This window comes from Pocillopora damicornis, chromosome 3, assembly GCF_964200805.1.
Source record: "Pocillopora damicornis chromosome 3, jaPocDami1.2, whole genome shotgun sequence".
Taxonomy (NCBI): Eukaryota; Metazoa; Cnidaria; class Anthozoa; order Scleractinia; family Pocilloporidae; genus Pocillopora; species Pocillopora damicornis.
In genome coordinates, this window is record NC_142672.1 from 6,190,494 (window position 1) to 6,216,847 (window position 26,354).

The 26,354-nt window shown below is 37.4% G+C and overlaps 2 protein-coding genes across 14 annotated transcripts; one reads left to right on the forward strand and one right to left on the reverse strand.

Moving 5' to 3' along the window:
• Positions 1 to 2,472: 2,472 nt before the first annotated feature.
• On the forward strand, positions 2,473 to 23,399 carry LOC113670498 (transcriptional corepressor CBFA2T3). 13 transcript variants are annotated; one of them, XM_089200112.1, is made up of 13 exons: positions 13,772 to 13,854; positions 14,036 to 14,127; positions 15,646 to 15,710; positions 16,189 to 16,535; positions 16,632 to 16,721; positions 18,591 to 18,781; positions 19,189 to 19,225; positions 19,473 to 19,521; positions 19,765 to 19,827; positions 20,766 to 20,857; positions 21,368 to 21,515; positions 21,652 to 21,908; positions 22,034 to 23,399. In XM_089200112.1, the coding sequence occupies exons 4-13, from the start codon at positions 16,206 to 16,208 to the stop codon at positions 22,325 to 22,327; spliced, it is 1,551 nt and encodes a 516-aa protein (XP_089056238.1). In that variant the 5' UTR covers positions 13,772 to 13,854; positions 14,036 to 14,127; positions 15,646 to 15,710; positions 16,189 to 16,205; the 3' UTR covers positions 22,328 to 23,399. The 13 variants fall into 13 exon arrangements, with proteins under 13 accessions (XP_027042446.2, XP_027042447.2, XP_027042455.2 ...); XM_089200113.1 differs by having other exon boundaries at positions 13,803 to 13,854; positions 15,649 to 15,710; XM_027186654.2 differs by lacking the exons at positions 13,772 to 13,854; positions 14,036 to 14,127 and adding an exon at positions 2,695 to 2,893.
• A 559-nt stretch (positions 23,400 to 23,958) lies between these two features.
• Positions 23,959 to 25,496, reverse strand: LOC113670500 (ras-related protein Rab-38). Its single transcript, XM_027186655.2, has one exon. The coding sequence runs from the start codon at positions 25,230 to 25,232 to the stop codon at positions 24,519 to 24,521; it is 714 nt and encodes a 237-aa protein (XP_027042456.2). The 5' UTR covers positions 25,233 to 25,496; the 3' UTR covers positions 23,959 to 24,518.
• Positions 25,497 to 26,354: the final 858 nt, after the last annotated feature.

Sequence of the window (26,354 nt, forward strand, 5' to 3'; positions counted from 1 at the left end):
TAGCTACCCTTGGTATGCCAAGGGGAAAAAATTTGGCAGATTCCCCCCTCCTCGGTTCAAGGCGGTAATTGTTTATACAAACGAAATTTCCTTCGTGAAAATTGCCAGCACAATATTGAAGCGTAACTATAATACAATGCATTCAACATTAGGAGATTGTGTCAGTCAAGCGAAATATGGATAAGGAGACTCCTGAACGAGAATTTTCAAATAACTTCACAAAATCCACCCATGTTGCTTCGAAGACTCGTACATACAAACCCAAATATCTTAGCAGCTGACGCTTTTGCTGCTTTTATTTGAAAACCAGTCAAACTGATAGCGAAGACTCTGGAATATGTGTATGAAATATAGAGTTATTGTCAATAAAATAATTTTAAATACTTACCTTTCATACAGGTGAAACATTCTTATCAGATCAGGCTTTATCTTTTTTTTTCACATTTTCGGCTGATCTTCAAAAAACTATCTTCATCTTTTGTTTCCTTGAAGAAAAGGATTCTTGTACGGAAACGAATGTGTTGAATTTAATTCAGTTTATCAGTTACAAAACCTCTTTCTAGTTAAAAAAAAGCGAGGTAAAACATGTTTTTTCACCTTTTGATATGTTGTACCCATTCATCAGATCAATTGCGGAATCATTCGTCAGAACTACTACAACTGATGCGCTCTTTTAAGCAAAAAAATAAAAAAATGTAATTGAAGAGATGTTAGCTGCCAGACGAAAAGAATTCTCAATATTTGATTGATGTTTTTACCTCCCTCATCAAAACCCTCAGTGATAATCCTTGTTTCATCAGAACAGTTAATCCTTTTGCATTTTAAGATCTTATTTTCTCCAAAGCAAATTACTGAAAAGCAGTACCTCTCGATTGATAGATTGTTAGGCATAATTTTGTGTTAATTTTTAATCATTCAAGGTCGGAGCACAGAGGGAAACTAAAGCAATTAAAAATCAAGTACTTCCGTGAAATTTCTTAATAAAGTATATAACTTTTTTGAAGGTTTCAATGCAGGTATAAATGGTTATAATTTTTGTCCAGAAAAAAAAAACAGAAGCTGCAAGACTCTCTACGTCTTTCTTAAAAACTGAACGTGAAAGTTATTCCGTTCAGAGTTCAGCATTTCTCGAATATTTTCATTATTTACGCGGCTCAAACGTGTTGTTTACTTTGGCTTAAAATTAGTTTTCACCTGTACTTCTCCAAGCGGCATTAATTTCCAGATCAAAGCTTATTCATCTTTTTTTTCAATTTTACTAGGTTTCGTTTTGATGTGATAATAATTGTTAACTTTAAAAAAGCCTTTCATCTTGTGGTTTTTTCTCTCAGGGTTTCTCCTTGAGATGTAAAACTCAGATCAAAATTGAGAATCTTGTCTAATTTGTAGGATTTTGTCATGTTCAAATCCTTCTCTTTAAGTGGCAAATTGATTTCTTATTGAAGGAAAAAAGCGCTGGTTCCATGAGATAAATTAAAATATATTCAGATCCAATTGGAAACAATACGTGGAGGAAATCGCAATTTGTTGTACTTATGTTTTCCTGTTCTGTAATTACACGTAGAAAAGTAGTCTCCAAAATATATGAATTCACAGCGTTTTCATATTTACCATTCTTTTAACGCACTGCAGACGGCCCCCGTAACTTTGCTACCACGCGCAATTTAAACGTTTTATGACAATGACATGCTAGCTTTAACTGTACTTCAGGCGCTTAAAATCCCAACCGAAGTACAGGGTAGGAAATTGACTTTCGGCTCCCAACTGAGTTGAGAAAAGAGCAATTACTCAGATGTCATCAGCCGTCTTCCAGAAGAAAAACCCATCATAAATTTTCCATGCAATTAAGATAAACAGTGGCTAAATTGGTGAGAACGTGCGAGAAATCTTGCTATTGATTCAGCCATCTTTATCGACTTTTTTTAACCCGTCTAAAGGAGAATGTTTTATTGGAAAAGATGCATTGGGAAAAAGATGTTTAAAATGTTTAATGCAGAGAAAAGTGAATCGTGGTTAATTTTTTTAATCTTAGGTTTTATTCATTTGTTGTCCAATTGCCCACAGTGTCACCTGTCTATTTTTTTTTTCGTCCGCCAAAGGGTTTTTTTGTCCTCTCAAGTAACGTCAGCTGAGAGGCCCAATAACTGCACCTGCCTCACAACTTCATTAATTATACCTCAGAATATTGATTAATGTTGAAAGTTACAATTATCGCTATCAGGCGTAATATTCGCGTGTTTTACGAATTACTAAATTTGAAAGAAAACACCTTATTTTGTCCAATTTTCTTTTTGTTTTTGCTTTCTCTTACTGAAATTGTTGTGGTCATTTTCATAAGAAAAGCTACAATTTCCCGCGAATGATTATTACCGACAAAATTTACAATGTTTTAAAATGACATTAGGTTTCGCTCGATCTGTCAAAGTGATTAAGAATGAAAATGCGAATTTGTGATGGATTGGTTCGTTTCGCGTATTTTTTGCATTTTTTCCCCTCGTTGAGCACCTGCTGGTGATCACGTGATCACTCCACTTTTCACAAGCGGCTAATCGCATGTTGAATTTAACAATCAAGACGACGAAATAGTGGATGTTTGCCCGCCCGCCCGCCACATGTAAACAAATATGAGTTTTTGTGAATGCATTTATTCCGCCGAACACCTGCAAGGTACTGTGACCGTGAGTTGGTTTTGATGTCGTACAGTTGCGCGGCTGATATAGCTGTGACCACCTTGCCAGCACCAGAGACGAACGTCGACTATGAGCGAGGCCTCGCTGTTTTAAACGACGAATGCTACCAAAGAGACAACAGCTTCATCTGATTCGGGTTCAAAAGCTGCCTACTATGCTTGAAAGCGATTTATCGAAGCTTTATCCCACACAGAGACGATCATGTGAGTTGAAAATGTTCCTATTTTTTCTTTATTTCATGCCTCAAATTTGGCGGAAGCGCTTTCTTCTTTATTTTCTTACCATGACTTGCATTATTTAGACGCTTTAGAAGAGGGTGTTATTTTCAGAGCACAATATTGGAAAGCTTCGTCTCTCGAGGAAATACAAGTTTTTTTTTTGGGGGACATACTATTTTGCTTAATGTGAAAAATACAGCGTTTGAAACACTGTTATGGTACAACGTACTATCAAAAGTTTAAAAAGAAACGAAACAAATTTTGCATTCAAATCCCGCGTAAATTATTTTGAACATCTGAAATCTGAAATGAATTATGGTTTGTAAGGGAATAGTTCATGAGATTTTTATCACAATCTCTACAAGATGGCAGTCCGTGTTTTTGAATCAGAATATCAATTTTCTTCGAACAAGTCTATTTTTCATTGCGTACTGCAAATCAATAGATACTGTTTTTACAAGCTCATATTTAAAATACAAGCAGCATAGATCGTAAAATTTTGCTGGGTTGGCGGTGAAAATATGTGCTTGTAACTGAGTTCACGGGCAAAACCTCAGGTTGTTTTAAATCGCTTCATGAATAAGTAATATTTATTTCTGCAGCTTGTTAGACACTTCAGTATGGCCAACCATTAAGCGTAATTTAAGTCCCTGGAAAGCGGTTTACTTTTACCTCATTTTGACAAAATATATCATCAGGAAGTTTAGCCTAACGCCACATTTCATTTTACTGAATAAGGAATTATTTCGCCGAAATCTCCTTACGTGATCAAGCGATCTAAATGAACAGTTTCGATCGCTATGAGAGAGGGTTTTTGTTTAAGACCGGACATGCGATATGCTAAAGATGATTTTGATTAATCGTGCACGCGACAAAACTCAGACGAACACTTCTAATGGACCATGTTTTCGTCTTAGCAAATGAAAGTCCATTTCACGCACATACACAAAAAAATTCCATTTAATGTCTTCCTTTCATAAACTACGACCATAGATTTAACGATATAAACAGCAAACGTGACCTGCAATTTTTCTCACTCACAATTCTTCAGTTTTATGCTAGTTCGGTTTTGTTTAAATTTGCCTCATTATGAATTTTGTCCCTTTTTACCCTCAGTCATACATAATTAGGACAAGATGTCAAAGTGTTACCATGAGACGTGGTGTTGTCCTTTGTGATGAACACCCTTTGCTGAGCCAGTTTCCCGCGAAACGCATCTTTCACGCAAAAATGCAGTCTCTTGGCAACAGATTTCATCTCGGGTATCTTTTACCTAAGGGGTTCCTTATCTGTAACAGACAGAACGTCGCTTGGCTATATCCGTTTGTCATGCCTACCCCCGCGATTCTGACAAATTTGCATCGCGACGATTTGAAAGTCATTCTAAAAAGCGAGTGTTTGATAATCAACACTATTTTACTCCCCAAAGAGTAGCAAGGCAGCTGAGTATATTCCGTAAAGGTGACTGAACAAACAAGCCTGTAGCCTGATTCAAACATACTGTGCTTCACACAAAGTGCGAACCCACACAAGTAGCCTTGGTTGAACTGTCAATCATGTCGTCATGGAAATTTAAGAAGATGAAGAAATATTTTATAGTTCGAAGGAAAAAGATATTTTTAGTCGCAAACCACCGGGCCAAAGACTGAATTTTATACAGAAGCTAAAGTTCAAGGCTTTTCATAAATTTTTCCGCCTGATATTTAAAGTTCTCTCTCAATGGTGTTTGAATAATAACCGGAAAATGCTTTTCAAATTAAAACTGACAATATTTCATGAAACCGTACACATTTTCCAGGAAAATTTTATAGATTTTACTTCTAAATTGTTTTATCTTTTTTGTTAGAGATGTAAAGGAAAAACAAACAACTTTCAAGAAATTTATAGCTCTTGTGCTGCTCAAAAATAGATTTGTTGCAAAAATAAATATTCATCGCGCTTCAATTTATTTCATTTTTGTAATGATTAGAATACTTTGAGCAGATGGCGCTCTTTAACTAATGTGGGTTATTACGTTAATACAAATTAAAAATCCCATTTGCAACACATTACAAATTTCTAAAGCTGGCTGGATTGAAGGGGTTCTAAATGCATACCGTTTCAACTTGCCAATCCAAAAGAGAAACACGGTGTTACTTTAGCATTTAAAACGATGATTTAAAGTTACATTGAGAACGTCTGTCAAATTAAGGTGGCACTGTTACCATAACTACATCCACGACTTAGAAAAATTTCTTATTTTAATTGTTATTTTTTACTCTAATCTTCGTCTATTAGTAAATATCCGTGTTTTTCGATTAACGGTCAAGGAAGTGCATAGAATTATTACTTAAAATTTTGCTGTTGTTTCTGTTTTTTAAACCCTCGAAGCAGAGCATAATTTTGGGCGTATTCTTCAGTTTAGAAACGCCATAGTTGACCAAGTGTTGCTGAAACTAAGAAGCCAGAGTAAAAATTCTAAAGTTTTTGTAGTGACTTACTAAATTCTTCAAGATGGATCTTTTTGTTGGAATATTACTTTCTTACGTAAATAGATAAAATCGACTTGCCGAGAACCGAGATGGAAGTTGATTGCTGTTTTTCAGGCCGGAAGAACGGAAAGAAACAAACAAAATTCAATAAATACATGCGATCGTGGACTGTTTTCGGTTTCAGACGAGATGCTCTGCTTTCAGAAGCAATCCTCTCGATTTAAGCGAACGCAATTGCGCTACCTAAAATTCTATCAAGCTTTAAGAGTAAAAGTGCGCGAGGGTAGATGGCCATGCGGCACTTGTCTGGTATTCGTGCGGTTCACAGTGGTCTGCATTGAAGCATCACAAATGACGAGGCTTTTTGATTTGTCACTCTTTTTTCATTAGTGACTGGAATAGGATTCAAATTACAGTTTAACTTCTTACGTTAAGCTCTTACACCTGTGCTTTTAAGGCTTAAGCGGTTGCCAATCAACACGACAGCCGATCTGAGCACACGTGTGCACTATAACGAAGCAATCAAGGAACGAGGCGGTCGTTGAGTGCGGATAAAAGCGATTACTTCAGTTTCATGAGCGTTTTTGGTGCTTTAATTGGTTGAGAGTAAAGAACACCATTAGATAAAAGATCTTCGTACAATTTTTCCTGGAAGACTTTTTTCCTAAAAGCCATTTGTCACAGATCTTTAATCCACCAGATGATTGTCTTTGACTCTGATCTCGTGCAATTCTGGTGATGTCAATACGTTAAGATACACATTTCAACTCACTAGAATAAAATTCAAAGATTTGTGATAGATCTGTATGTCCACCACACTATTACCGCCTGTGTGCAAATTTGAGACTGACAATGTTGCTGACATGAGTTACGCCAACGCACGGAATGTTATCATAAAACTTTTCATTCCTCAACAATTTTCTTTCGTGAATGCTTGAAATTACATTGAGTTTGGGTTGGTACTCTTTGGAACACTGGGAGATTTTTAAGAAATTTCTTCTCAGTTTCCCGGTTTTTAAATTTTATTCAGACTTTTTCGTTCGGACAGAACCAGACATACACTATTACGAAATTGTCCTGATACGAAGTTTGGTGGGGTCTGGGCCGAGGACGTGGAACTCACGTGCTCGCATAATCTTTTTGCGTGACTTGTGCATGAGTTGTTAACATCCTACTTTTCATATCCCACATGAAACTGGTGGCGAAGTCAAACTGCTGTAAAACAGCGTACAAGGCCTCCTTCACGTGCCCGGGCAAGGTTTTACGTCCAGTTACAGCTGTTTCATGTGTCACTATTGCAGAAACTTCTCTCACCCTCTAGAATGAATGACTTAGATTTTTTTTGTCCAGTTTTGCCCATTGTGAGAGATCATTGAGAGGTCCCTTAAAAGTCATGCGACACGTGCTCTAAAGGTTTTGGATCCAGGCGAAAGTGTTAAGTTTGTTCATTATCATCACCCAGTTTCTGGATAATGCTTGGCGGGTTCAAGGGCAAGGTACAGTAATGGTCCTGACCCTCGGCTTTCTTGTAGGAAGAAAACTTGTAGGCTTTTTACTACTTGTCTGAGACTAAAAGTCTTGTAAGGACAGTGCTCTGGGTAATGAAAGGAGGGATTCAGCTTACAGAAAAGTATGGTTTCTTTTCGATGATATGGTTTAAATCACAGTGTTACGGTTTAAAACAATTTTAGAAAAGAAGTCCTAAAGAAAGAGGTTACTAGTTTGAAACGACGGAAAAGCAATGAAGACAACTTTAACGTTATTAAAAATTTCGAATTTAAGAGAGTACAAATTTTATTGGATTGAGCATGCCGAAAGTAGCACTCTGGGCCAAGAAATGAGAAAAAATAAAAACACCAAAAGAAACATTCCCTCCATATCACAGTGTTGACATAACATGCCTCAGCAGACAAGAATTATTTAAAAGAGATAGAGAGAAAAACACAGAGAAAACAAAAGATAGCACCTGCTGTTGTTCAGCTTGTAAGATACCTGCTCTTCTGCCACCAATATCGTCTCACGGAAAGCTGGTTTCGGTCGACAGCGAGGGCAGATGTAGATCTGTCCGACACTTCTGTGAAATATCACGTCAACACGTGTAACACCGAGCGACAGGTTTGGAAAGAAAGACTCGCACAATGGCTGAATATCTGTCGACTAGATTTAAAGACATGCTGGTGTCTTAATATTACCTATGTAACTAATGATGGATTTTAATTACAGGATAATGATGATGAGAGGAATTTTTTTCATTGTCTTTCGGGGTTTACTGCCGATGTTGTACAGTAATTTATTGCAAATTGCACGCAACTTTTTTTGTAATATGTCATTAATACGGGTGCTTATTGTTTTAGAAATTGTTTATTTTGATCGAGCAAAGTTCGCGATTATGAGGTGTTTTAATTTGAGTTAACTGCACATTTAAGCGTCGTGTTTTGTGATGATCTCAATTGGAAGTCAAAGGTTCAACAGCTTCATCTGCAATCAGTTTGTAGAAGTCACTTGGTTGTAAAATTGATTGGTAACTGAAATGAAAGTTTGCGTTGAAACTGGCTCGGAGGATTATCCCACTGCAGTTTACACACTCTTTAGCAAATTAAGACAGGAAGTGAAACGAGAATTTTTAGCAGAACTCACAACAGGTACAAAATTGCGTAAAGCTGGAATATTTTCATGTTGGATTGTGTTTTGTTCCGGGTAGTTGCACGTGTTTCTTACAGGTGCCTGACACTCAGAGATTCTTTTGTGGGGACTCATTCATAGATGTAAAATGAAACGGTGGGTAACTTTCAAAGACAATTCCTTGCTTCCATTCAGGTTTAAAACTACAACAGTAATAGCAGTAAAGATAACAACAACATCATCAAGGACAACAACTCACTCACAACTTGTGTTTTAAAGAAAATCACAGGCACTTTGCACAACCTTGTCAAAAATACAACACGTGTTAAAATTGTTTGTACATCTCATGCATAATAAATAAACTTGCTGAACTTCTGTACCTGCCCGTCAAATCGTAACTTCATCTAACGGCTGTTTCGAGTTCTCTTAAAAGACTAAGTCAAATGTCGTGGTCACTGTTAAATCTTTATTCTCAGTCAAAATCAATAGAGCACGTTTAGATAAAGTGGGTGATTTATGTTTAAAGGCGGGCCACGCACTGGCCGAACTCAGGTAAGAGAGTGGTATTGACTGCAAAAGCGTAAAAAAAGTTGAAAAAATGCTTTACGTTCGAATCTGTATGTTGCAATCGAGTTTCGTCAAAGCTAAAAATGTTTGAGCCAAACAAAGTCTGTATCCAAATTAGATGTCCGGGGTCTATCCATGTGCAGTTGAGGTCTTGTTAGGGCTCCTCACAGATCTATTTATATTTCTCCAAAGGTCGAATAAATAACCTTAAAATCTCCCAAATGAATGGAATAAAAGATCCTAAATAAGTCAGTTACAATGCCAAATTTCTGGCATCGATTTTTGGTCGACGAACGCGATTTTTATTCACAATATTCCGAATAGGATGCTTTCGTCTTTACTGATCCATGCAGTATACAGGACAGGCTCGTCGCATGTGAACTTTTTAGAGTACAACTCGAGGGCCAAAGAGTTTTCTGTAACTTAGATCTTGAGTATTCAACTGCGAAATAGCAGAGAGATCTAACTGATTGATCCTCCGATGGGACGCATATTTTCAGTTCTGTCTCACGATAGTGAAAAGTGTTTTATATTTCAGCGATAGTGGAGATACACATCACTCGGTAACTATTAGAGGCAGCCCACGAATCTTTTCTTCTTTCAACATGGTGTAGACGAGAATTTTGAACTAGTTTACATGTGACCATGGAGACCTGAATTGTTAACAACCGTTTCAAATCCACTTAGTCGCGGGATTGTTTGGTTAAACAGCTTAGTAAAGTTGTAGATGAAGACGAAACATCTAATATCAGCCTCCAAATCTTTCCTACACAGTACATATAGTTATCGAATGTAGCCGAATGATTTTTCAATTTTATCAAATTTCGAAGCAAACCGGACGTTGGGATTGACATGTAAAATATTTATTGCCTCCAAATATCATTAGATGCCCTATACACAATAGAGAATGATTGACAGACAAGAGGCTCAATGACAACACACACGCTAACAATGTAAATTGAAAATTTTAGAATATATGTTTCGCTTGTACTTCTTTAATAAGCGTTTGTTTCAAGAAAAAATCAAATTTTTGTTTGGAATACTGTAATTTTTCAAAGCTTGCCAAGATTACGGGTCTTACACTCGAAGCAAACTAGCTGCCAAGTTTCCTAAAAATAAATGGCGAGATTAAAACCGGTTTTTTAAACGCTAGCAGGCTAGGTTATTAGTGGATGTGAATGGTTTTATTAAATTATGTAAATTGAAAGAAACATTTCAATTTTCATGGCAACCAAATTTTCCCTTTTTTCCCCAAGGGGTCAGATCTAAACTCTATTTTGAAAACTGAACTAGAAACTTCTGAAAAGAAATGTGGAATTCTACCCTTTATCTGAGGAAAAATTTCGGGCAAATGAAAGGCCTTTGTGATGGTTCATTCGTAGAAATTATGTAAACTCGGGACCCTTTCATTTTACTCGTTAAATGGTTATAATGCAATATTTTTGTATTACCATGCAACGATTTTCAATGCACGAAAAATTCACATGGCGTAATTTAAAGTCGGAAAGATTAATGTTTTTCGTAAAATACATTCTGTGAATAGCAATTTCTTTGTTGAGTTTGATAATAGCCTTGATGTATATCACCAACCGAATTGAAAAAATCCGAAGAATCTCATTTCTTTGCTAATAAGCAAATTTTAAAAATTTCGAAAAATAGCATTTTTTTACATCTTAGACTGTATCTTACATCCTAGCCTGAGTTATTTCAAGCTTTTATACTGAGGTCAGTATATTGTCATTAGCTTCTTTTGCATCGATTTTTCGTTTTAAATGGTTTTCTCCAATATATCATGAATTTAAATGGAAATATTCCTGGGTCAGGAAAGGCAAAGAAACAACTTGAAAACATCAAGGATTTCAAATGTGGCACATATTGAGATTCGGGTTATGACAGAACCCTTAAATTGAGACTTCCAGAATATTTATTTTAATTTCATCAAACAGGTTTCAAAGCCTCAAAAAAAATCACAAAACACATAAATAAGAATAACGAGGACACCTCGATCGTGTTAAATAAATTCACGTCTAGATTTAGTTTTATCACAGTTATTTTATTCATGTATGTAGAAACAAAGATGGGAAGTGGAAAAACGCAAAAAAAAATTAATTGTGGCTCCGAAATGTCGGAGGGGAATTGACTGTATGTCGTCAGTGAAATGGCAGTATTTGTTTAAGGGTCCTCTTCAAATCCGGCATCTAAAAACTGGAAATACTTGAGCGCGTTATCTTTTGTTATAGACTTGCAGCAGCGTCCAATAAAAGATAGTTTGACGTTTTCTGTTTTCCACTTCGCCTTTTTTTCCTGTCAGCTTTTAGCGCCTACGCTTTTTAGACTCTCAGAAAGCCATTTCGCTTTTTTAGCGACAAAACTAAATTGCTCGAGAGCAATTTTTACATAAACTGAAATCCAAATTGGAAACAAACTCATTGCATCAATTTTAAGAAGCGTGCACTAGCGTTTTGAAGTTTGTGAGGAAAAAGACTTACTAAAATATCTAAGGCCGAAATAATGCGCGCCGGATGGTTGAAAACAAAGATAACTTTCAGTTGTGTTCAAAAAAAAAATATTATTATTTTTTGGTATAGGCACCCCACTAGAGACTATTCCTTGGACATTGATGGGTTTTCTTTGCCTTAAAGTTTTGCATAACGGGAGCAGATGTTTTCCATAGAATCCCGCCAATCATTTTCCCGAATTTTATTACTCTTATCGAATCGTAAAACCGAAGCTTATTTATATTCTTGAGTTTTTATTTCTGTGAAGGGCCTAAAACTTCCTAAAGGATTTGACGATGAGGTTTAAAGTGAAATAAAATTGTTAGCCTCGTCAGCTGAAAGCGACAACAGGGGAATAGGGAAAGAATAGCCAGAAAGAGCCCGACCCTTTGTTAATAATGTGACCTCCGAAGTCTGCTTAAAATCGCCGTTCTCCATTTAAGGAAAGTTCTACTACAGGTGCAACAAAATCGTTCGCTTGTGTGAATTTCTGAAAGTTTTAGACGCATCATAAGCGCAAAGCTACATAACAACTCCGGTAAGAGAAATTCGCGCTCTCGATGCCAACGTGTCTAAAGCCTTACTTTACGGCCATGAATTTTAAAGCAGAGATCTCTAAATCTATTAATTCGCTGGCGCGCCTTGCTGATGTCAGAGAAGCAGATGTAAATAATTCACGGAATTATATCTGTCAAATGCCGAGCTTTCGTTAATTAATGATGACATGCACTTTGTGTGGGCAGCTGCTACAGATGCCTTAGGTTCCCGGATGTGCAGGTGGTGATTCGCGCGCGCGAGAAAACTTCACTATTCGTTACGCCTTGCTTTGCTATACAAGTTTGTTGGCGAGACAGCCGCCGCTCTGAATCTTCAATACAACGCCTTTTTTTTTCTTTTCACCGAAGGATCAATGAAATTCGTCGGCGGAATGCATCACCACAAATACAACGGTACGAATTCTTTTTTATCTTTAAAATGAATTTGCCATTGATTTTTCCCCTTGCATTTATACCGTACTCACTATTTTGTCAATATAAATTTTCTGTAATTTTTTTTTCGCTGGTGGTTGCAGGAAGAAAGAAATTAAAATATCACTGAAACCATTTAAATTTCGCTGTAGGATTTTTGTTTCACCCTGAGAATTTTTTCTCAGTGACCCAGTCACAAACAAAAAGAAAAAAAAAATTCGAGTAAATCCCCCGTCCGTTTGGTATCTTTGTGGTATAATTTTTTCATGTCGTTGGGAAAGTAATTACGGGCATACAGTTGGCCTTGTTGAACGCCTCACCGCCTTACCACCACTTAGAAGGCCTTGTGTAAATAAAACATAAGTTGTCAGTGGAACGTTTCGACAGGAGAAAACAGCTCGTTTTCTTTAATGTCTTTAGTGAGTGGTTGAAACAGATGTACACACGATACAATAACTACACCAACAATCGAATAATTTGCACGTGCAGGAATCGGCCAATCACAATCCAGGTTGAATTGCAGGGTTTACCGGTTATCGATTTATTCTTTTGCTTCTCATCAGAGATCCAACAAAAACAATTTAAACAAGCTATTTTGAGAGTTTTTGTATTTTATTTTCGTGCTTTTTTTCCATTATCGCATGTTTTCGTGTTTTTTGGTCATGCGATCATTATGTTTTTCGCAAAGTAGGTATCGTATTACACGGAAACACTGTTCGATTTCGGCCAAAATCATTATTCCTTACGAGGGCACGTGTGTGAGAGATCTATTTTAATGAACCTTAGGTTAATTATTTATTACTTAAGCGACTGAAAAGCTTTCGAAGCATATGGTTTCTTTAGTTCTACAATTTTTTTCGATTCGAAGGTGAGGCGGACAACAAAATCCTTTCGAGTTTTACAGCGCGTTGATAATTTCTAATCTACAGCATTTCACTTTATCTCTGAATTTTAATATTTTATTTTTGAAATATCATAACAATAGAAGTCCCTAAATCTTTGCATCAGCATTGGGACCCAGGCTCTCTGTATATCTTAGCAACGGTGGCCTGACTTCCATATTTAGAAACGCAAACAATGGAACGAGGGTATAGTATGGGGTGCACCTGCTACCGACAGTCGCTAGATTCCCGTATGCACAGCTGTTGGCAGTCGCTCTATACCACCTGATAGTTGATAAGGAGTGTTATCTGTGCGCCGATATTGCATATTGTGTTGAAAAAAAAAGCGGCTGGGAAAATCTCAGTGAATTGAGCGTCAAAACAGACTTCGTCGTTTTTTCGCGTTCTCTCATTTTGATCGCCAATTCGTTCTTCAGTTTCATTTGCAAACGAAAAGATTTCAATGAAAAACAAACCTGCAGCTTCCGCACGAAATTTAGATAAATTTGCGTTTTCGCTTTTCAAACAGGAAAATGAAAATTGAAATTACTTTTGTGTTGGTGACAGCTAGTTAAATATTAAGCAAGATATTCGGTGATAGTTTTCCGATGAGGATTATTTTTCCCACGGAAAATCTTTGCTGTTATCAACTAGTCGCGCTTTCTCTCAAAATTTTTTCCGCTCCTACCGGGTATTTTTTCCTTCGTTTAATGGACCGTACGGCACGTGCTAAAATTTTGTTATAAACAATGCATTAAAAAATTTCAAGATATTTCAAACGTCAGCGTTATTCATTTATTCATAACATAAAGATCACGTGACCCACTCCATGACGTCACTAATTAATTGCCTCACCGGTGGCAGAGTTACTCGATGGGAGTCATACGAAAGCCCCTTTCTGGTGTAGCAAGAAGTCTGTAATGCCGGCTGTAACTTCAGGTATTTGCCAATATATTGCTTGTAGTCTATAACACTACAAAAATCAAACGCATCTAGTTGTTTTTGATCGCCACGCGCGTTTCCGATACTGAAGTTTTCAAAGCGCCACCTTGAGTAGTGTAATGACGGAGTTCTTTTATATGGCGTCCGATTTTGCTTCGTCTTCTTTTGTTTTGTTTAGCTATGGGTTAAGACGAGGACTCCAGAATACGCTTGGTTATCGTTCATAGCTCTTAAGATTTGTTTAAAAGGGAATTGAAACTTTTCGAAGACGTGAGTACATCGGGATGCAAATCAAATTTCTTTTTACGCTTGTGTTGCTTAGACGGAGCCATGAGTTTTTATTTATTTATGTTTTCGGTGAGAGGAGCGACACAGCGTTACCAACATTTGTTACAACGATTTATAATGCTTATCTAATAATGCAATGTATGTCCTGGAAACTCTTGTAATTTCTTATTTGAAATTTCTTATTCCTGTTTGCTGTAATCGTGATTTGCGCAAAGGTTCTCGCCCTACAAGCGCGCAAAACCTCGTTTTATAAATCCCTTGTGTCGCTACCTCTGTCGCGATATGATATTAAGCTATTTCGCTCGCCCGCTGTAACTTTTTTGTTGTAAACCCTGTAGGTCGTGACGCTCAATTTTAAGGAGAAAATTAAAACAATTTATTCATCTTATATATTCGTCCTATGTAATGAGAATTCAGTTACCTGGTTATGAGACGGTAACAGTATTTTGTGTCTTTCGATGGCCACAAGTTCCATGCTCGAAGTTTAACTCCGTGAATCACAGTATGTTTCTTAATAGATCTTTAGTAATTCTGGTTGTGTCATTAAAATCCTATCAAGAGAGTTATGCGTATTTCCAAGGTTATTCATGAAGACCTTATAATACTTTACTTCGTTTGTCTGTGCCTTTGAAGAAGAAATCGGTCATCTTCGTGACTCTACCATTGATGCGATCTTTTGTGTCTCTGAAATTTTGTTCGAGGCTAACGATAATTTAAGATTGAACTCGCTTGATAAACAAGGCGTTATAGAACTCGTTTATAATTAAGGATTTTCATAATAGCTCTGAAATGTGAAATTAAAAGCGACAGATGAAGAATCAGAAAACTATTACCCAATGATTGTTTTTAGCTATATAGCCGAGTGGCTTAATGCTAAGAATTGTGTTGTCAAGTTTGGACAAGAGTTCTTCTTTACCAATCGTTTGAATGCAAATTACTTTGTTTCCGAAACATTTTGAACATACGCATAAACTTAAGACCATACCAATATATGCTCTTATCCATTGAAGTTAAATGTTCAACCAAGCACAACTGTTGATTGTTCTCGGTCAATTGTAGTCTGTATTACTAACAACATGCATGTCAACTTAATGAGGTTGCATATTTTTTCACTCATTGACTGTTGGTTGAGTGGAATGTCGATCTTTGTCAGAATTATATATTGTATGTTTAATAGCTATCATGATTTGTTATTACTCAATTCAGCAGGGAAACTGTTATGTCATATTTTGTTTTATGACTTATTGTTTTCATATTGTGTTTCATATCGCGACTATATTGTAATACAGGTGAACATTTTAAATGTATTGGATATCGTGAATTGGTCAACAAATTAAAAAAAAAAAACATGACAGAACAACAGAGGATTTAGAATTATTGACCAGTTTACAGCTATGTAGGGATGTAAATATTAAATACCTAGTCTGTTTGATGTGAAAATGGCTCAAGGAGTTTAATACATATTTTTTATTCCCAAGTTCTAATATTATTTTATCTTAGCAGTCTGAGTATAAGACCATTTAAGCCATCTAAATGGTACCTGACAACAATTTCCAAAAAAATTGGTAGGTTGTTAGAATATGTATCCTCTATAGAAAAAGTTAGTTTGTACACTATGATAGTATGCTATGTTTGGAATATCAATCTTTATTATTTGGAAAAAGTGATGCAGTTTTTGAATGAACGTTTTGTGGTTCACACTGTTTATTTTTGGACCACAGAGTGAAAACTGTACAACAAGCCAATAAAAACTCAAAATAAGTACATTTTTGTTACCTTGACCAAGGGCAACTGTATGTTTTGGAGGCATGGTTGGTTTTGCACTGAATTGGTTAAGAATGTGGCTCAAGTATTCTCAAGCAATCACAAAGCATAGTACTGTCAATCCGAACCAATGTAATCACGCATCATTTTGGTTACTCATGTAAAAATTCCTCTAAGAGTAAGCATCCCTTTTTAAAGGTGGACATGTACATGTAGCCTCTCCTTATACTAATATGTGGTCAAAAGCAGACAGATCAAATAATGTCTGTTATGTTGTAGATTTAAGAGAGGCAAGCATGCCAGATTCACCAACAGACCCAGCAGCTCATCCTCCTCAGGGACCTCCAGTGTCATCACCAAATGCAAATCCTACTTCAGTTCCAGTTGTGGCTGATGTAAGGTCTCTTAATAATTCCACTTCACCTGCTGTCAATGGTGCACATACCAGCCCCACAGGCCCTGTGTCTCCTAGCAGTATAGGAAACAGTGTAACCCAGCTGCCTCCTGCCTGTGGTGCTCGACAACTTAGCAAGTTGAAGCGATTCCTGACAACTCTGCAACAGTTTGGTTCAGATATCTCTCCTGAAATTGGAGAAAGAGTGCGAGGACTTGTTATGAACCTTGTGGTGAGGAAATAATTTGTAACACATTTTGGTACTCCTGGGATGATAGGTGTTTGTGTTCAGAGACATGATGTTAACTTTTGGCTATTTTTATTTCAGAACTCAACAATATCCATAGAAGAATTTCATGCACAGCTTCAAGAAGCTACAAATTTTCCTCTCAGACCATTTGTTATACCATTTCTAAAGGTATGCTGAACTCTGTTTACATTAATTAAATCAGAGCATGTATAGATTGGTATACTAGGGAAGACATTCGTGCAGTTAGTGCTGAACTGAGTCATGGTGCTCCCTCTTGCCCAAGCTTTACTTTGTTTCCACAATTGTGGTGCATACATGTACCACAACTTTTTCATTGCCAAGAACTAAATATCAGTTATGTGCATCATCTGCCTTAAATTTGTCATGATTTTAGCCTTGACAACATGGTGGTCAATCAAACAATATTGTTGAGATTTTAATCTTCACCTTTCAGCTTGAAATTTTGCTATTTGGTCTGTCCTTGATTAACATGGTTGATAAGAATTTATGGTTGATTTTCATGAGGACTTTTCCTCAGTTTAAGTGGTGGCACGTGAAAAGAAGGCAGTATTTTATTACCTTTTGCTTGGAAATTGGCTAATATTAATTCCTGTACTTAAATGTTTGTCATTTCTTTTGAAATGAGTATATTTTTGTTGATGGAACTCCTATTTCTTTTTTGACATTGGGATCAAGAACATTTAGTTTCTGGTAAAATTGGTTTATAACATAGATTCCAAACTCAGTAATAAGTATAATGCTTAACTTATTTAGGAGTGTTTGTTACTACAAATAGCAAAGTGAATTTTTCAGTATGAAACTAAGGTTTGGATAGAGTGGCCCAGATAATGACTGTTTAATTTTTTGTGTGTATAATTTTGTTGACCCTAAGTTATACTTGTAAACTGAGGGCCTAGGAAAGAACTGAATGAAGGGGGTAAGTTTCTAAAGAAACTGTGGTGCTGTAGCAGTGGGAGAGTATAGCAAGGTAGTGTGGTATTATCAACTGAGTTTATAATGTAAATTGGCCACTGTAAAGAGTTTCAAAGCTGATGTTTCAGCATTAGGTTAATTAGGTCAGAGCAAATGAGGAAGGACTAACACTCAAAAGGCCAGCTTTCTTTTTTACAGTGGCCAATTTATGTCAACAAATCAGTTGATAATACCAAATTACCGTATTTACTCACGCATAAGTCAACCTTTTATGACCAAAAAATCAGCCCAAAAAATCACCCTCGACTTATACACAAGTCATACACAAAGACCTGACACAAGCAATCCAAGAAATTAGCATAAAAATCACCTGAAGTCCGTTAGGAAAACTGAGTTTATAAAACCAGTTCTAATTGTATTAGAGTTTCGTCACTTTTTAGTGCATTCTTCCTCAACAAAAAAGTTTGAAGTAATAAATTTTAAGTGGCTTAACATAAAGCTGCTGGAGCTGACTTCTATTGTGTCTTTGGACTGTAGGGCAGACATTTTTGCCTGCAGCTTTGCTGCTGTTAACAGTGCTGGACTTTAGTTCTCATTGAATGATTTCCGTGGCTTAGTGACCTGGCTCGCATGGTTTTTTATGTTATGTATGATCCTTTGAAATTTTTAAGTTTTCCTTTGGTCTAATTAATCTCCTTTCAAACTCAACATTAAGATGAAGGTTATTTCAATGCAAGAAGATTTCATTTCAATGTGATTCACGAAATATGATAAAATACTTCTCCAGTAAGTGCTTGTATATGCTTAAATTGTGGTGATATCAACAAGTGCTAATAATATCAACTTCACAGCACACAGTTACATTTTGCTCTGCATTTTTTTTAATTCCTCATGTTTTCAATACATTCTCAGAAATAAGAGATTAACTTCTTTGGTTAGAAATGATGAAAAATCCAATTTTTGACCTTGACAAAGTGTTGTTGACTTATACACAAATTTGACTTATACACAAGTAAATAAGGTACCCCAGAATAGAACTGCCCCCATTCAGATATGTTGACTTATCAAACTATTTCTAAGGTATGATGTTTATGGTATTTCCAGGCAAACCTACCCCTGTTACAAAGAGAACTGTTACAGTGTGCTCAGATGGCCAAGCAGACTCCACCACAATATCTCAGACAACATGAAGATATTTTAAATGAAAGAGAAACAACACCTCTGGATCCAGAGGAACTAAATCCATTAGAAATAAATGAAAATGGGAAACGAAAGGCTCCTTCAGATAGTATGAGGTAAAGCTATAACATAAAAAAACAATTGTTTTCATCTCCTAATAATTATACTGGTTAAATATTTTCTTTGAGAATATTATGATTTACTATTGCAGCTCTTGTATGGCTGTGAAAATGGACTGTGATTGTCCTTCCTCCTACAGCAGCATTGTAGAAATTAATTGATTAATAACATGAAAAATGATGCATGTTTGAGTGGCTGAAAACAAGTGCATTTTTCATGTAACATGAGTGTACAGTTGTTTTATGGAACAGGTAAGATTCCCTGGTTGCCAAAGAGCAAAAGTAACATACTAAGGGGTCACTTGGCCCTGCCATGGCAGAGCCCTGAATTATGTCAGGGTGTACAATGGTACATGGAAGTAGAACTCTCAATAAGAGTACTAAATAAATCCCTGTCTTTTCAGACCTAAGGAAAATGGAGCACCTCCTGATCTGGCTATGGTTAGTTTGAGTGTTTCTTCCTTTTTTTCCTGGAATTTACATGCTTATTTAATGATCAATATAGACAAGTGATGTAGGAGATTAATTTAATACCTACATTATGTTATGCATCTCATGACCATCACATTATGCTTGTTTGTGGTGTTATTTAGTTGCTGTGTAAATTTTCAAATTAACACCTTTCCCTATTTGGTGACTACATTCTGTGGCTATCACAGTTTTGAAATTTTCGGTCTTTTTATTTCAGCAAATGATGGCAGAACTGGGGAAACCTATCCCAAAGAGGCCCTTTTTGGGTACGTTTATAAAACTGAATGTAGCTTGTATGTGATTACTTTTTCCTCTTTCACCTCAAAATGAATGCTTTTTTGGTTGTGATATCTCTGCTGAAGATATATATTTTAAACAGCTTTGTTTTGAATCGAGGAATTTTGACTTAGCTTTAAAATCAGGTAAACTGAATTTTATCTCAGTTATAGAACAAGAATCACTTTACATGGTTAATTGATACTGAGCTAGCTTTGTGTTTTGTTGGGTAGGCAACAGCAGCAGTTTTAATAAACCAAATCAGTTAAGAATGGAAGACATCACAATACCACAAGGTAATATTTAAAAGATCTTGACTAATCTTCTCTCACCTATTCAAAAAGCTACTCTAAACAGATCAATCTTTGCATTATGGAATGACAATTAATGCTCTGAATTTATTAAGATAAACGGTTAAAATATGTAAAATTTCTTTATTATATGCCTTGTTTATCCTCAGTCAGAGAGAAATGCAGATATGACATAACCCTGTCACTCCCAAGAACTCATTAGCAATTCTTACTGTCTGCCTACACTTCCTCTGAAGGTAGTTTGGTGAATTTGAAATTGGATCAACTGATAATTCCCTAATTGACATTTTTTTAATTCTCATCACTTGCCTGTTTTACATGTATACTCTAGTGATATTGTCAGGGGAAACTCTGTCATTGATATTGTTAAGGGAAATTCTGTCATGGTCACTCATGGGTGTTAAAGGGTTAATGAAGTTCATGATTGATATTAAATCAATCAAATAAAGTTGAATTACAATATTTTGGAGACAGTATTTTGCCTTGTGTATTTGTTGTATTCTTGTTTCTGTTAAATCAATATTGTGAACAGCAAACATCCAGAAGTACATGCAAAGACAGTTGACAACTTAAACCCTTTCACCCCTATGAGTTACCAAAAGAGATGTCTTGTTATGATATCATAACTTTTTCAAACCATCAAGTGATGAGAAGAAAGGAAAGTATCAGCTGAAGAAAATTGCTTACACTGAACACAAAATTTGTGGATCTAAAATTATGGAATATGAATGCCAGACAGTATGGAGAGGGAACAGGGAGATCTTGGTAGCAAAGGGTTGACTCCCTCTTATCTTTTGAGTGATGTTACCAATCATTTAAGCAAACAGACCATGTGATTATCTCAGAGTCTTCAGTGTTCTTACTGTTTGCTTTGATGTTTCAGTTATGTGTGATGGTATGATTAATCATTAGTTATTTCACAGCAGGCAGTTCACGTGATGGTGATCCCACTTTGCCAGATGCTCTGTTGGATAGCAAACATGAAGTAGTGGATGACTGGAAACATGTGGACACGGTAGGTTGAGTTTCCAAGGTTACTAGAAGGTGTTTATTGGGCATTGGAGATTGACTTTGTCATCCATGCGCTGAATTGTTTTTTGTTCGAGACCCATAGAACATGCTCCTGTTACTTAAATGTATTCTCCTGCAACTAAATTTTTCAAGTTAATCCCTGGTTGTAGCAGGCATGGTAACCAAGTGGATTAGGACTAATTAATGCTTTCTATGCAAAGGGCAGTCACATTTTAACCCTTAACTCCCAAGATCTGATTGTTAATTCTCTCCTCTGGCTGGTAAACATTTCCTAGTAAATTAGTCAGGATAATTTTTTGTTAGATAAAGAAAACGCCTTTGACCTGATAAGTATGAGTATTCTTATGACCTGTTTGCTGGATAATATATAGATATTATAGGGAGAAGTTACATGATAATCATCTCCGGGATTTGATGAGTGAAGGACATTTTTTATTATTACAGTGTATTATTTGTTGATTTTTTTTAACAATTAAATATTTGTGGTACTTAGATGCTTCAGTGCATAATAGGAATGGTTGACAAGACAAAACGAGCTGTAGCAGTGCTTCAACAACGATGCACTCAGGACCGAGAAGAATTATTGGCCTGGGCACGAAAAACGGCCGAAGAAACAGAAGCGGAAGTTAAGAGGAGAGCAGGTGGGTGTAGAGCTTAATTCTTTTTTTATCATTTCGTGTGGACAAGCTAAGTCCAGTGTGGTGTTAAGAAAACGCCTATTCGTCAATAGGCTGAAAATTTCATCTCTCGTTAAACCTTTATCTTTAACTCGTTTAGGGGAACTAATGGCTAAAACGCTAAAACAAACGGAGGAGCGCGTAGCAGAGGTCAAACGTCGGGCGGAAGAGGCCGTAAGTGACGTGAAGAGACAAGCTGTGGTGGAACTACAGAAAGCTGTCCGTGCTGCGGAAGAGAAAGCTAACGAGGCTGTGGCTAGTGCGCATGGCAAAATGGAGAAAGCCGTGCTAGAGGCGCGCCGACAGGCCACTGAAGACACCTTAGCCATGTCAAATCATCAGAGTGATTCAAGTGAGGTAGGGATATAATGCTATGCATTCTTGTTTTCTTTAACAAAGTTTTGTTGTATTTGTGTCAATCTGCGTGCCCTCTTGTTAAGATGTCCACATTCTTATGGGGATATTGGTTGTTCTTCCCGTAGAGTTGTTGGAATTGCGGGCGAAAGGCCACGGAGACATGTAGTGGATGCAATGTGGCGAGGTACTGCGGCCCGTTCTGTCAGCACAAAGATTGGGAGAACCATCATCACGTCTGTGGACAGCAAGCTCAGGCCGCCGGCGAAGACAATCCCCAAGGAGGAGGTCCTCAGTCCGCGGGCTCTCCTAAGGATACCAACACCACTAGTCCCGCTGTCACCAGAATGACCACGCCCACTTCGTCATCCGACCCCATTTCATCCCTCAGTGATTATGTTATGAAAACCCCCTCTACGTAGGATTAACTAGTACGCGTTAAAGTAATAGTGGCTTCGTGTATTGAGTCGCCAGAATAGAAGACTGAAATTTTCTCGAGGGAAGCCTTCCTCGTCAGTCTAGGGAACCTCCAATGGTTGAGAAATTGTGATTTTGATTTGCACATAATCTTTGTTGATTCCCTCGTGACTGTGTTGCTTTGCGATTAAAAGGTTTTCTTATGAAGCAGGTAGAATAAGGCCAAGAATTTAGGCAATTTTATCGCTTAGTATTACGGGTATGTGGAGCCAGGAGATTCCAAGAATAAGGAGACTGCCTTTAACACAAATCAAAATGAGGTGCTGCTGGTATTTCACAAAACCATCTGCTAGAGAGAGTGAAAGAATCCTCTTCTTTCATGGAAGGGGAGGGTAGAGATGATAGAGATGGCAGAGACCCCAAAATAGCTATCAGCATCTCATGGCTAAATGAATCGTAAAAAATATCAGCTGCATGTGAGCGAAGACTTTTTTCAGGTTCCGTAAACTTTCTCGTAAATCTTTAATTTACACACAAACTCATTGCGTTGAAGCTTAAAGTAGAAAATTTAAGGTAAATTTGTTCCGACACTACAGGTAGCATTATAAGATTTTATGGTCTGCTTCAGGGAACAGTTTTTCTCGAGGGAAATATTTAAGAAACCAAAGAGTCCCTATCTTAAACTGTGTTTTGTTAGTGGTGCTAGTACACTTAAATGCCATCAAGTAGAAATCTTTGTTTTGTTTTGTTTTTTCGAAGTTGTTTCGTTCTTCCTTTTTTGAAAGGCAGAGCAAGGTGAACAGTCCTCGTCCATTTATCGTTCGATTTCAATTGAGCACCAAATTACAAATGGAATGTTATTATGTACAGAAGCTCCCACCCCAATGTCGTTAATGTGCCAGAAGAAATTACAGCCTTGTTTAAAGCGTCTTTCTCAACGTAAATTTTTATCAATCGTTACTTCCTTGTGGGAAGCGTAAAGTTTTGATGAATTTTGTCCATTTTCAGTCGGTTAACAGGAATACCAACATGTAATACTTGTAAATATGAAATAAAGTGGACCTTGTCTATGTTGAATTGGCTTCTTTGCATCACTGCTTTGCCTTAAACCTATCACGACATGGCGATCACTTGCGTTTTCCCGCTCTTCAGGGAGGTTGTCTCTTTTTACTTTGAGCAAGTTAATGGACTCCTGAGTTATGAGTTCCGATATATTCCTTGCGATATATTCCATAATTGTGATTGGCTGGTTTGATAATATACACTCCATCAACTAGGGAATGATTTCTATATTAACTAATTGTTAGAAGTAGCCCGCCATATGGTCATCCTTACGGTAAGAGTGAAAGGGTTAATGCTCCTTTTGAAGAAGCAGGTGTGAAATCCGCCCTCTCCTTCCCGTATTATTTTTGTCGGCTGAAACACCCAGTCTGAATAAACACTTTTCCTTTGAAAGTGGGGTCAAAAATTTGCGTAGCGCCCCTTTGACCGTCAGATGAAACTGAGAAGATTTCGCCTTACACGGTGTCATGCTACGTCCCGCACGAAGTTGACTCAAAATCCAGTATTCTGGGCATAACCCGAATGTATAATTGATCGAATGCTAGTTTCAGAATTAAAATGCAGAGCCGTAAAATATTGAATTCTTACTTTATTCTCGGCAACAGTCTTAAAAACTCGTACAAAGCAAGGACTAGAGTCGACAAAATAAACGGGAAGTAACGATGTCTAGGAAGTAAGTGTCGGAAACAGGATAACGAAGATAATTGACTTTTGAACTTTTTAACTCTTATTACCTGTGTTTAAAAGCTCTTGATTTATAACGGAAAAAATATGAATGCACAAATTGGACAAAATGTTGCCAAGGAACAGAACATGCGACGTAAAAATGCAAAGTACCGCAGGTAAGGGTGTGTAATAATATGCACGTATTGCATGCCCTCTTGTTACAGTTGCATAAATTACAGTTATTCATTTCTGCGCTAAAAGGTCTCCATCGAAGCGTTACCTTTGTAAATACACAGACGCCCATAACCACATGTCATTCAACACGATTATATTCAAAATGAACGACATTTAGTCGGAATTTCACAAAGGAAAGGAAATAGCTTCTGTTGGTCGATGGTTAACTCTACTGACGTAATACCTAGTTCCTCGGAAGACATTGATCATTCACAATTCTTACCATCATCCGCTTCACTGATTTTTAAAAATTTCATCGAGAAGACGCGTCACAGCTCGTCCAAAAATGCTCTTCTCCCCTGATTCCCAATCACGTGCCTTGATCTCGAAATGATCCACAAATCCGTGCTCCTCACAGAACCGATCGAACGCAATTTCGCTCTTAAATGTTTCCCCACCCCCAATCCATTTCAGTGGCTCCTTTCCTACGTTGTCAGTGACAAGGACACATGGCGCACATGGGCAAAATTCTTTGACCTTTTCTCTCCACAATACAGCTTCATTCAGCGTCGACGGCCTTTGTGTTCCCCAGAAAACTAGTGCTCCGAGACAGTCCCTGAAGTAAATTTTTAACATGTTCGAAAAGCGTTCCTGTTCGGCAATTTCCCAGAGTTGTAGTTTGATAGAAATCGGTTTCTCTGTGTCGCCTCGTTGCCATCTGATTGTTTTCAAATAAAATTTTACTCCGATTAGTGGAGAACGATACGTTTGCACAGGAGGCCACACTTCGAGGTAATCATCTATGAAGACGCCTTTGGTACCCACTCCACCAGTGAAGCCACCGACACATACGATTTTTACGAGTAGTTCTTCTCCCTGGCGATCGCTTTCGATCGTAAGTTTTTCTAGTTCGACGTTCGAGTTAAATGTTTCCATTTCTAATTCCTTTCCTAGATTCTCCAATCGGGTGTCATTGACCTCGTCGGGCAATTCATAGTTGGATGCCATTGTATAGAAAAATCTTAGTTCAATGTCAACACCGAAAGAGTGAGGAAGAAAACTTCCGGTTTCGTACAGCTGTACTTGGATATCTTTATGGCTTTCTGAGGGTCTTTTTTCGGTTGCTATGCTCGTTCTCTTTGATCTCTGACGACGCCACAAGGATTTTAAACGCCTAACAACGGAATGATTGTCTGTCTTGGCTTTCAGTAGGCAGTAGCATCCCACTCATAAGGAAACAGTTGTGTAACGCCATAGTCATGTTTGGTAAGGTGACGCGATTAGACCTGGGGCGAGATTCATTCTCCTCGCAGCCATATCCGCGGAGAGGTGGGGATAGTTTCTGGATGGCTAATCGCGGAAGAGGGGTGGAGATGGGGAAATTATGGAACTGAATGTTATTTCTGTTAGGATTAATTTTTTCTCCCTTAACTTATAATCTTATCCAGGCTCGTTCTTTCAATTTATGACCAAACAAACTCGATTTTTAAATTTAACTCTCAATGTCTTGTCACACATTCAACCCAGTTCTTCTACTGTATGTTGTTGTTCGTGGTGTCTCTATGGCGTCCCATTCTTGACCCGAGTTACAGAAGGGATACTATGAAAGGTCACTTGGATGGGAAGAGATTCAGTCTATAATCTCTTTTGGAAGGTCATTATCGATTCTTATCGCATACGAAAGGATTGGCACCCAGTAGAGGAAAATAATCGCAGAACTCACAAGCGGTTAGACGGTATCGCTGATCCCGCGCGAGTGTTCAGTATTTTCTTATCGAAAATTATGGCCGCTATATCTTTAATTTTAATGGCAGCCGAAGGCTGAGGAGAGAAAGAAATTTGTACCAAGGGGGCGGTCGTCGGTCAGAAATAAGCCGGGAAGGGGAGCCCCTCCCCCGCTTCTTACCCCCATTGTCCACTCTAACTCCAAATTAAACATGGCCGGTCGGATAAACGATCGCGAGCTTATAACGTTAGCTCGCATTAGTAATAGGTGGGGATGGTGGGGATGGTTCCGTGGTTTCAAGATGGAGAGGGGGGAGGGGGGGGAAAGAGGGGGGTATTGGAAGACTTGGAAGAAATTTAACATTTATAGGCGGAGAATAAAAGTAAAAATCAAAGTTAGTCGTA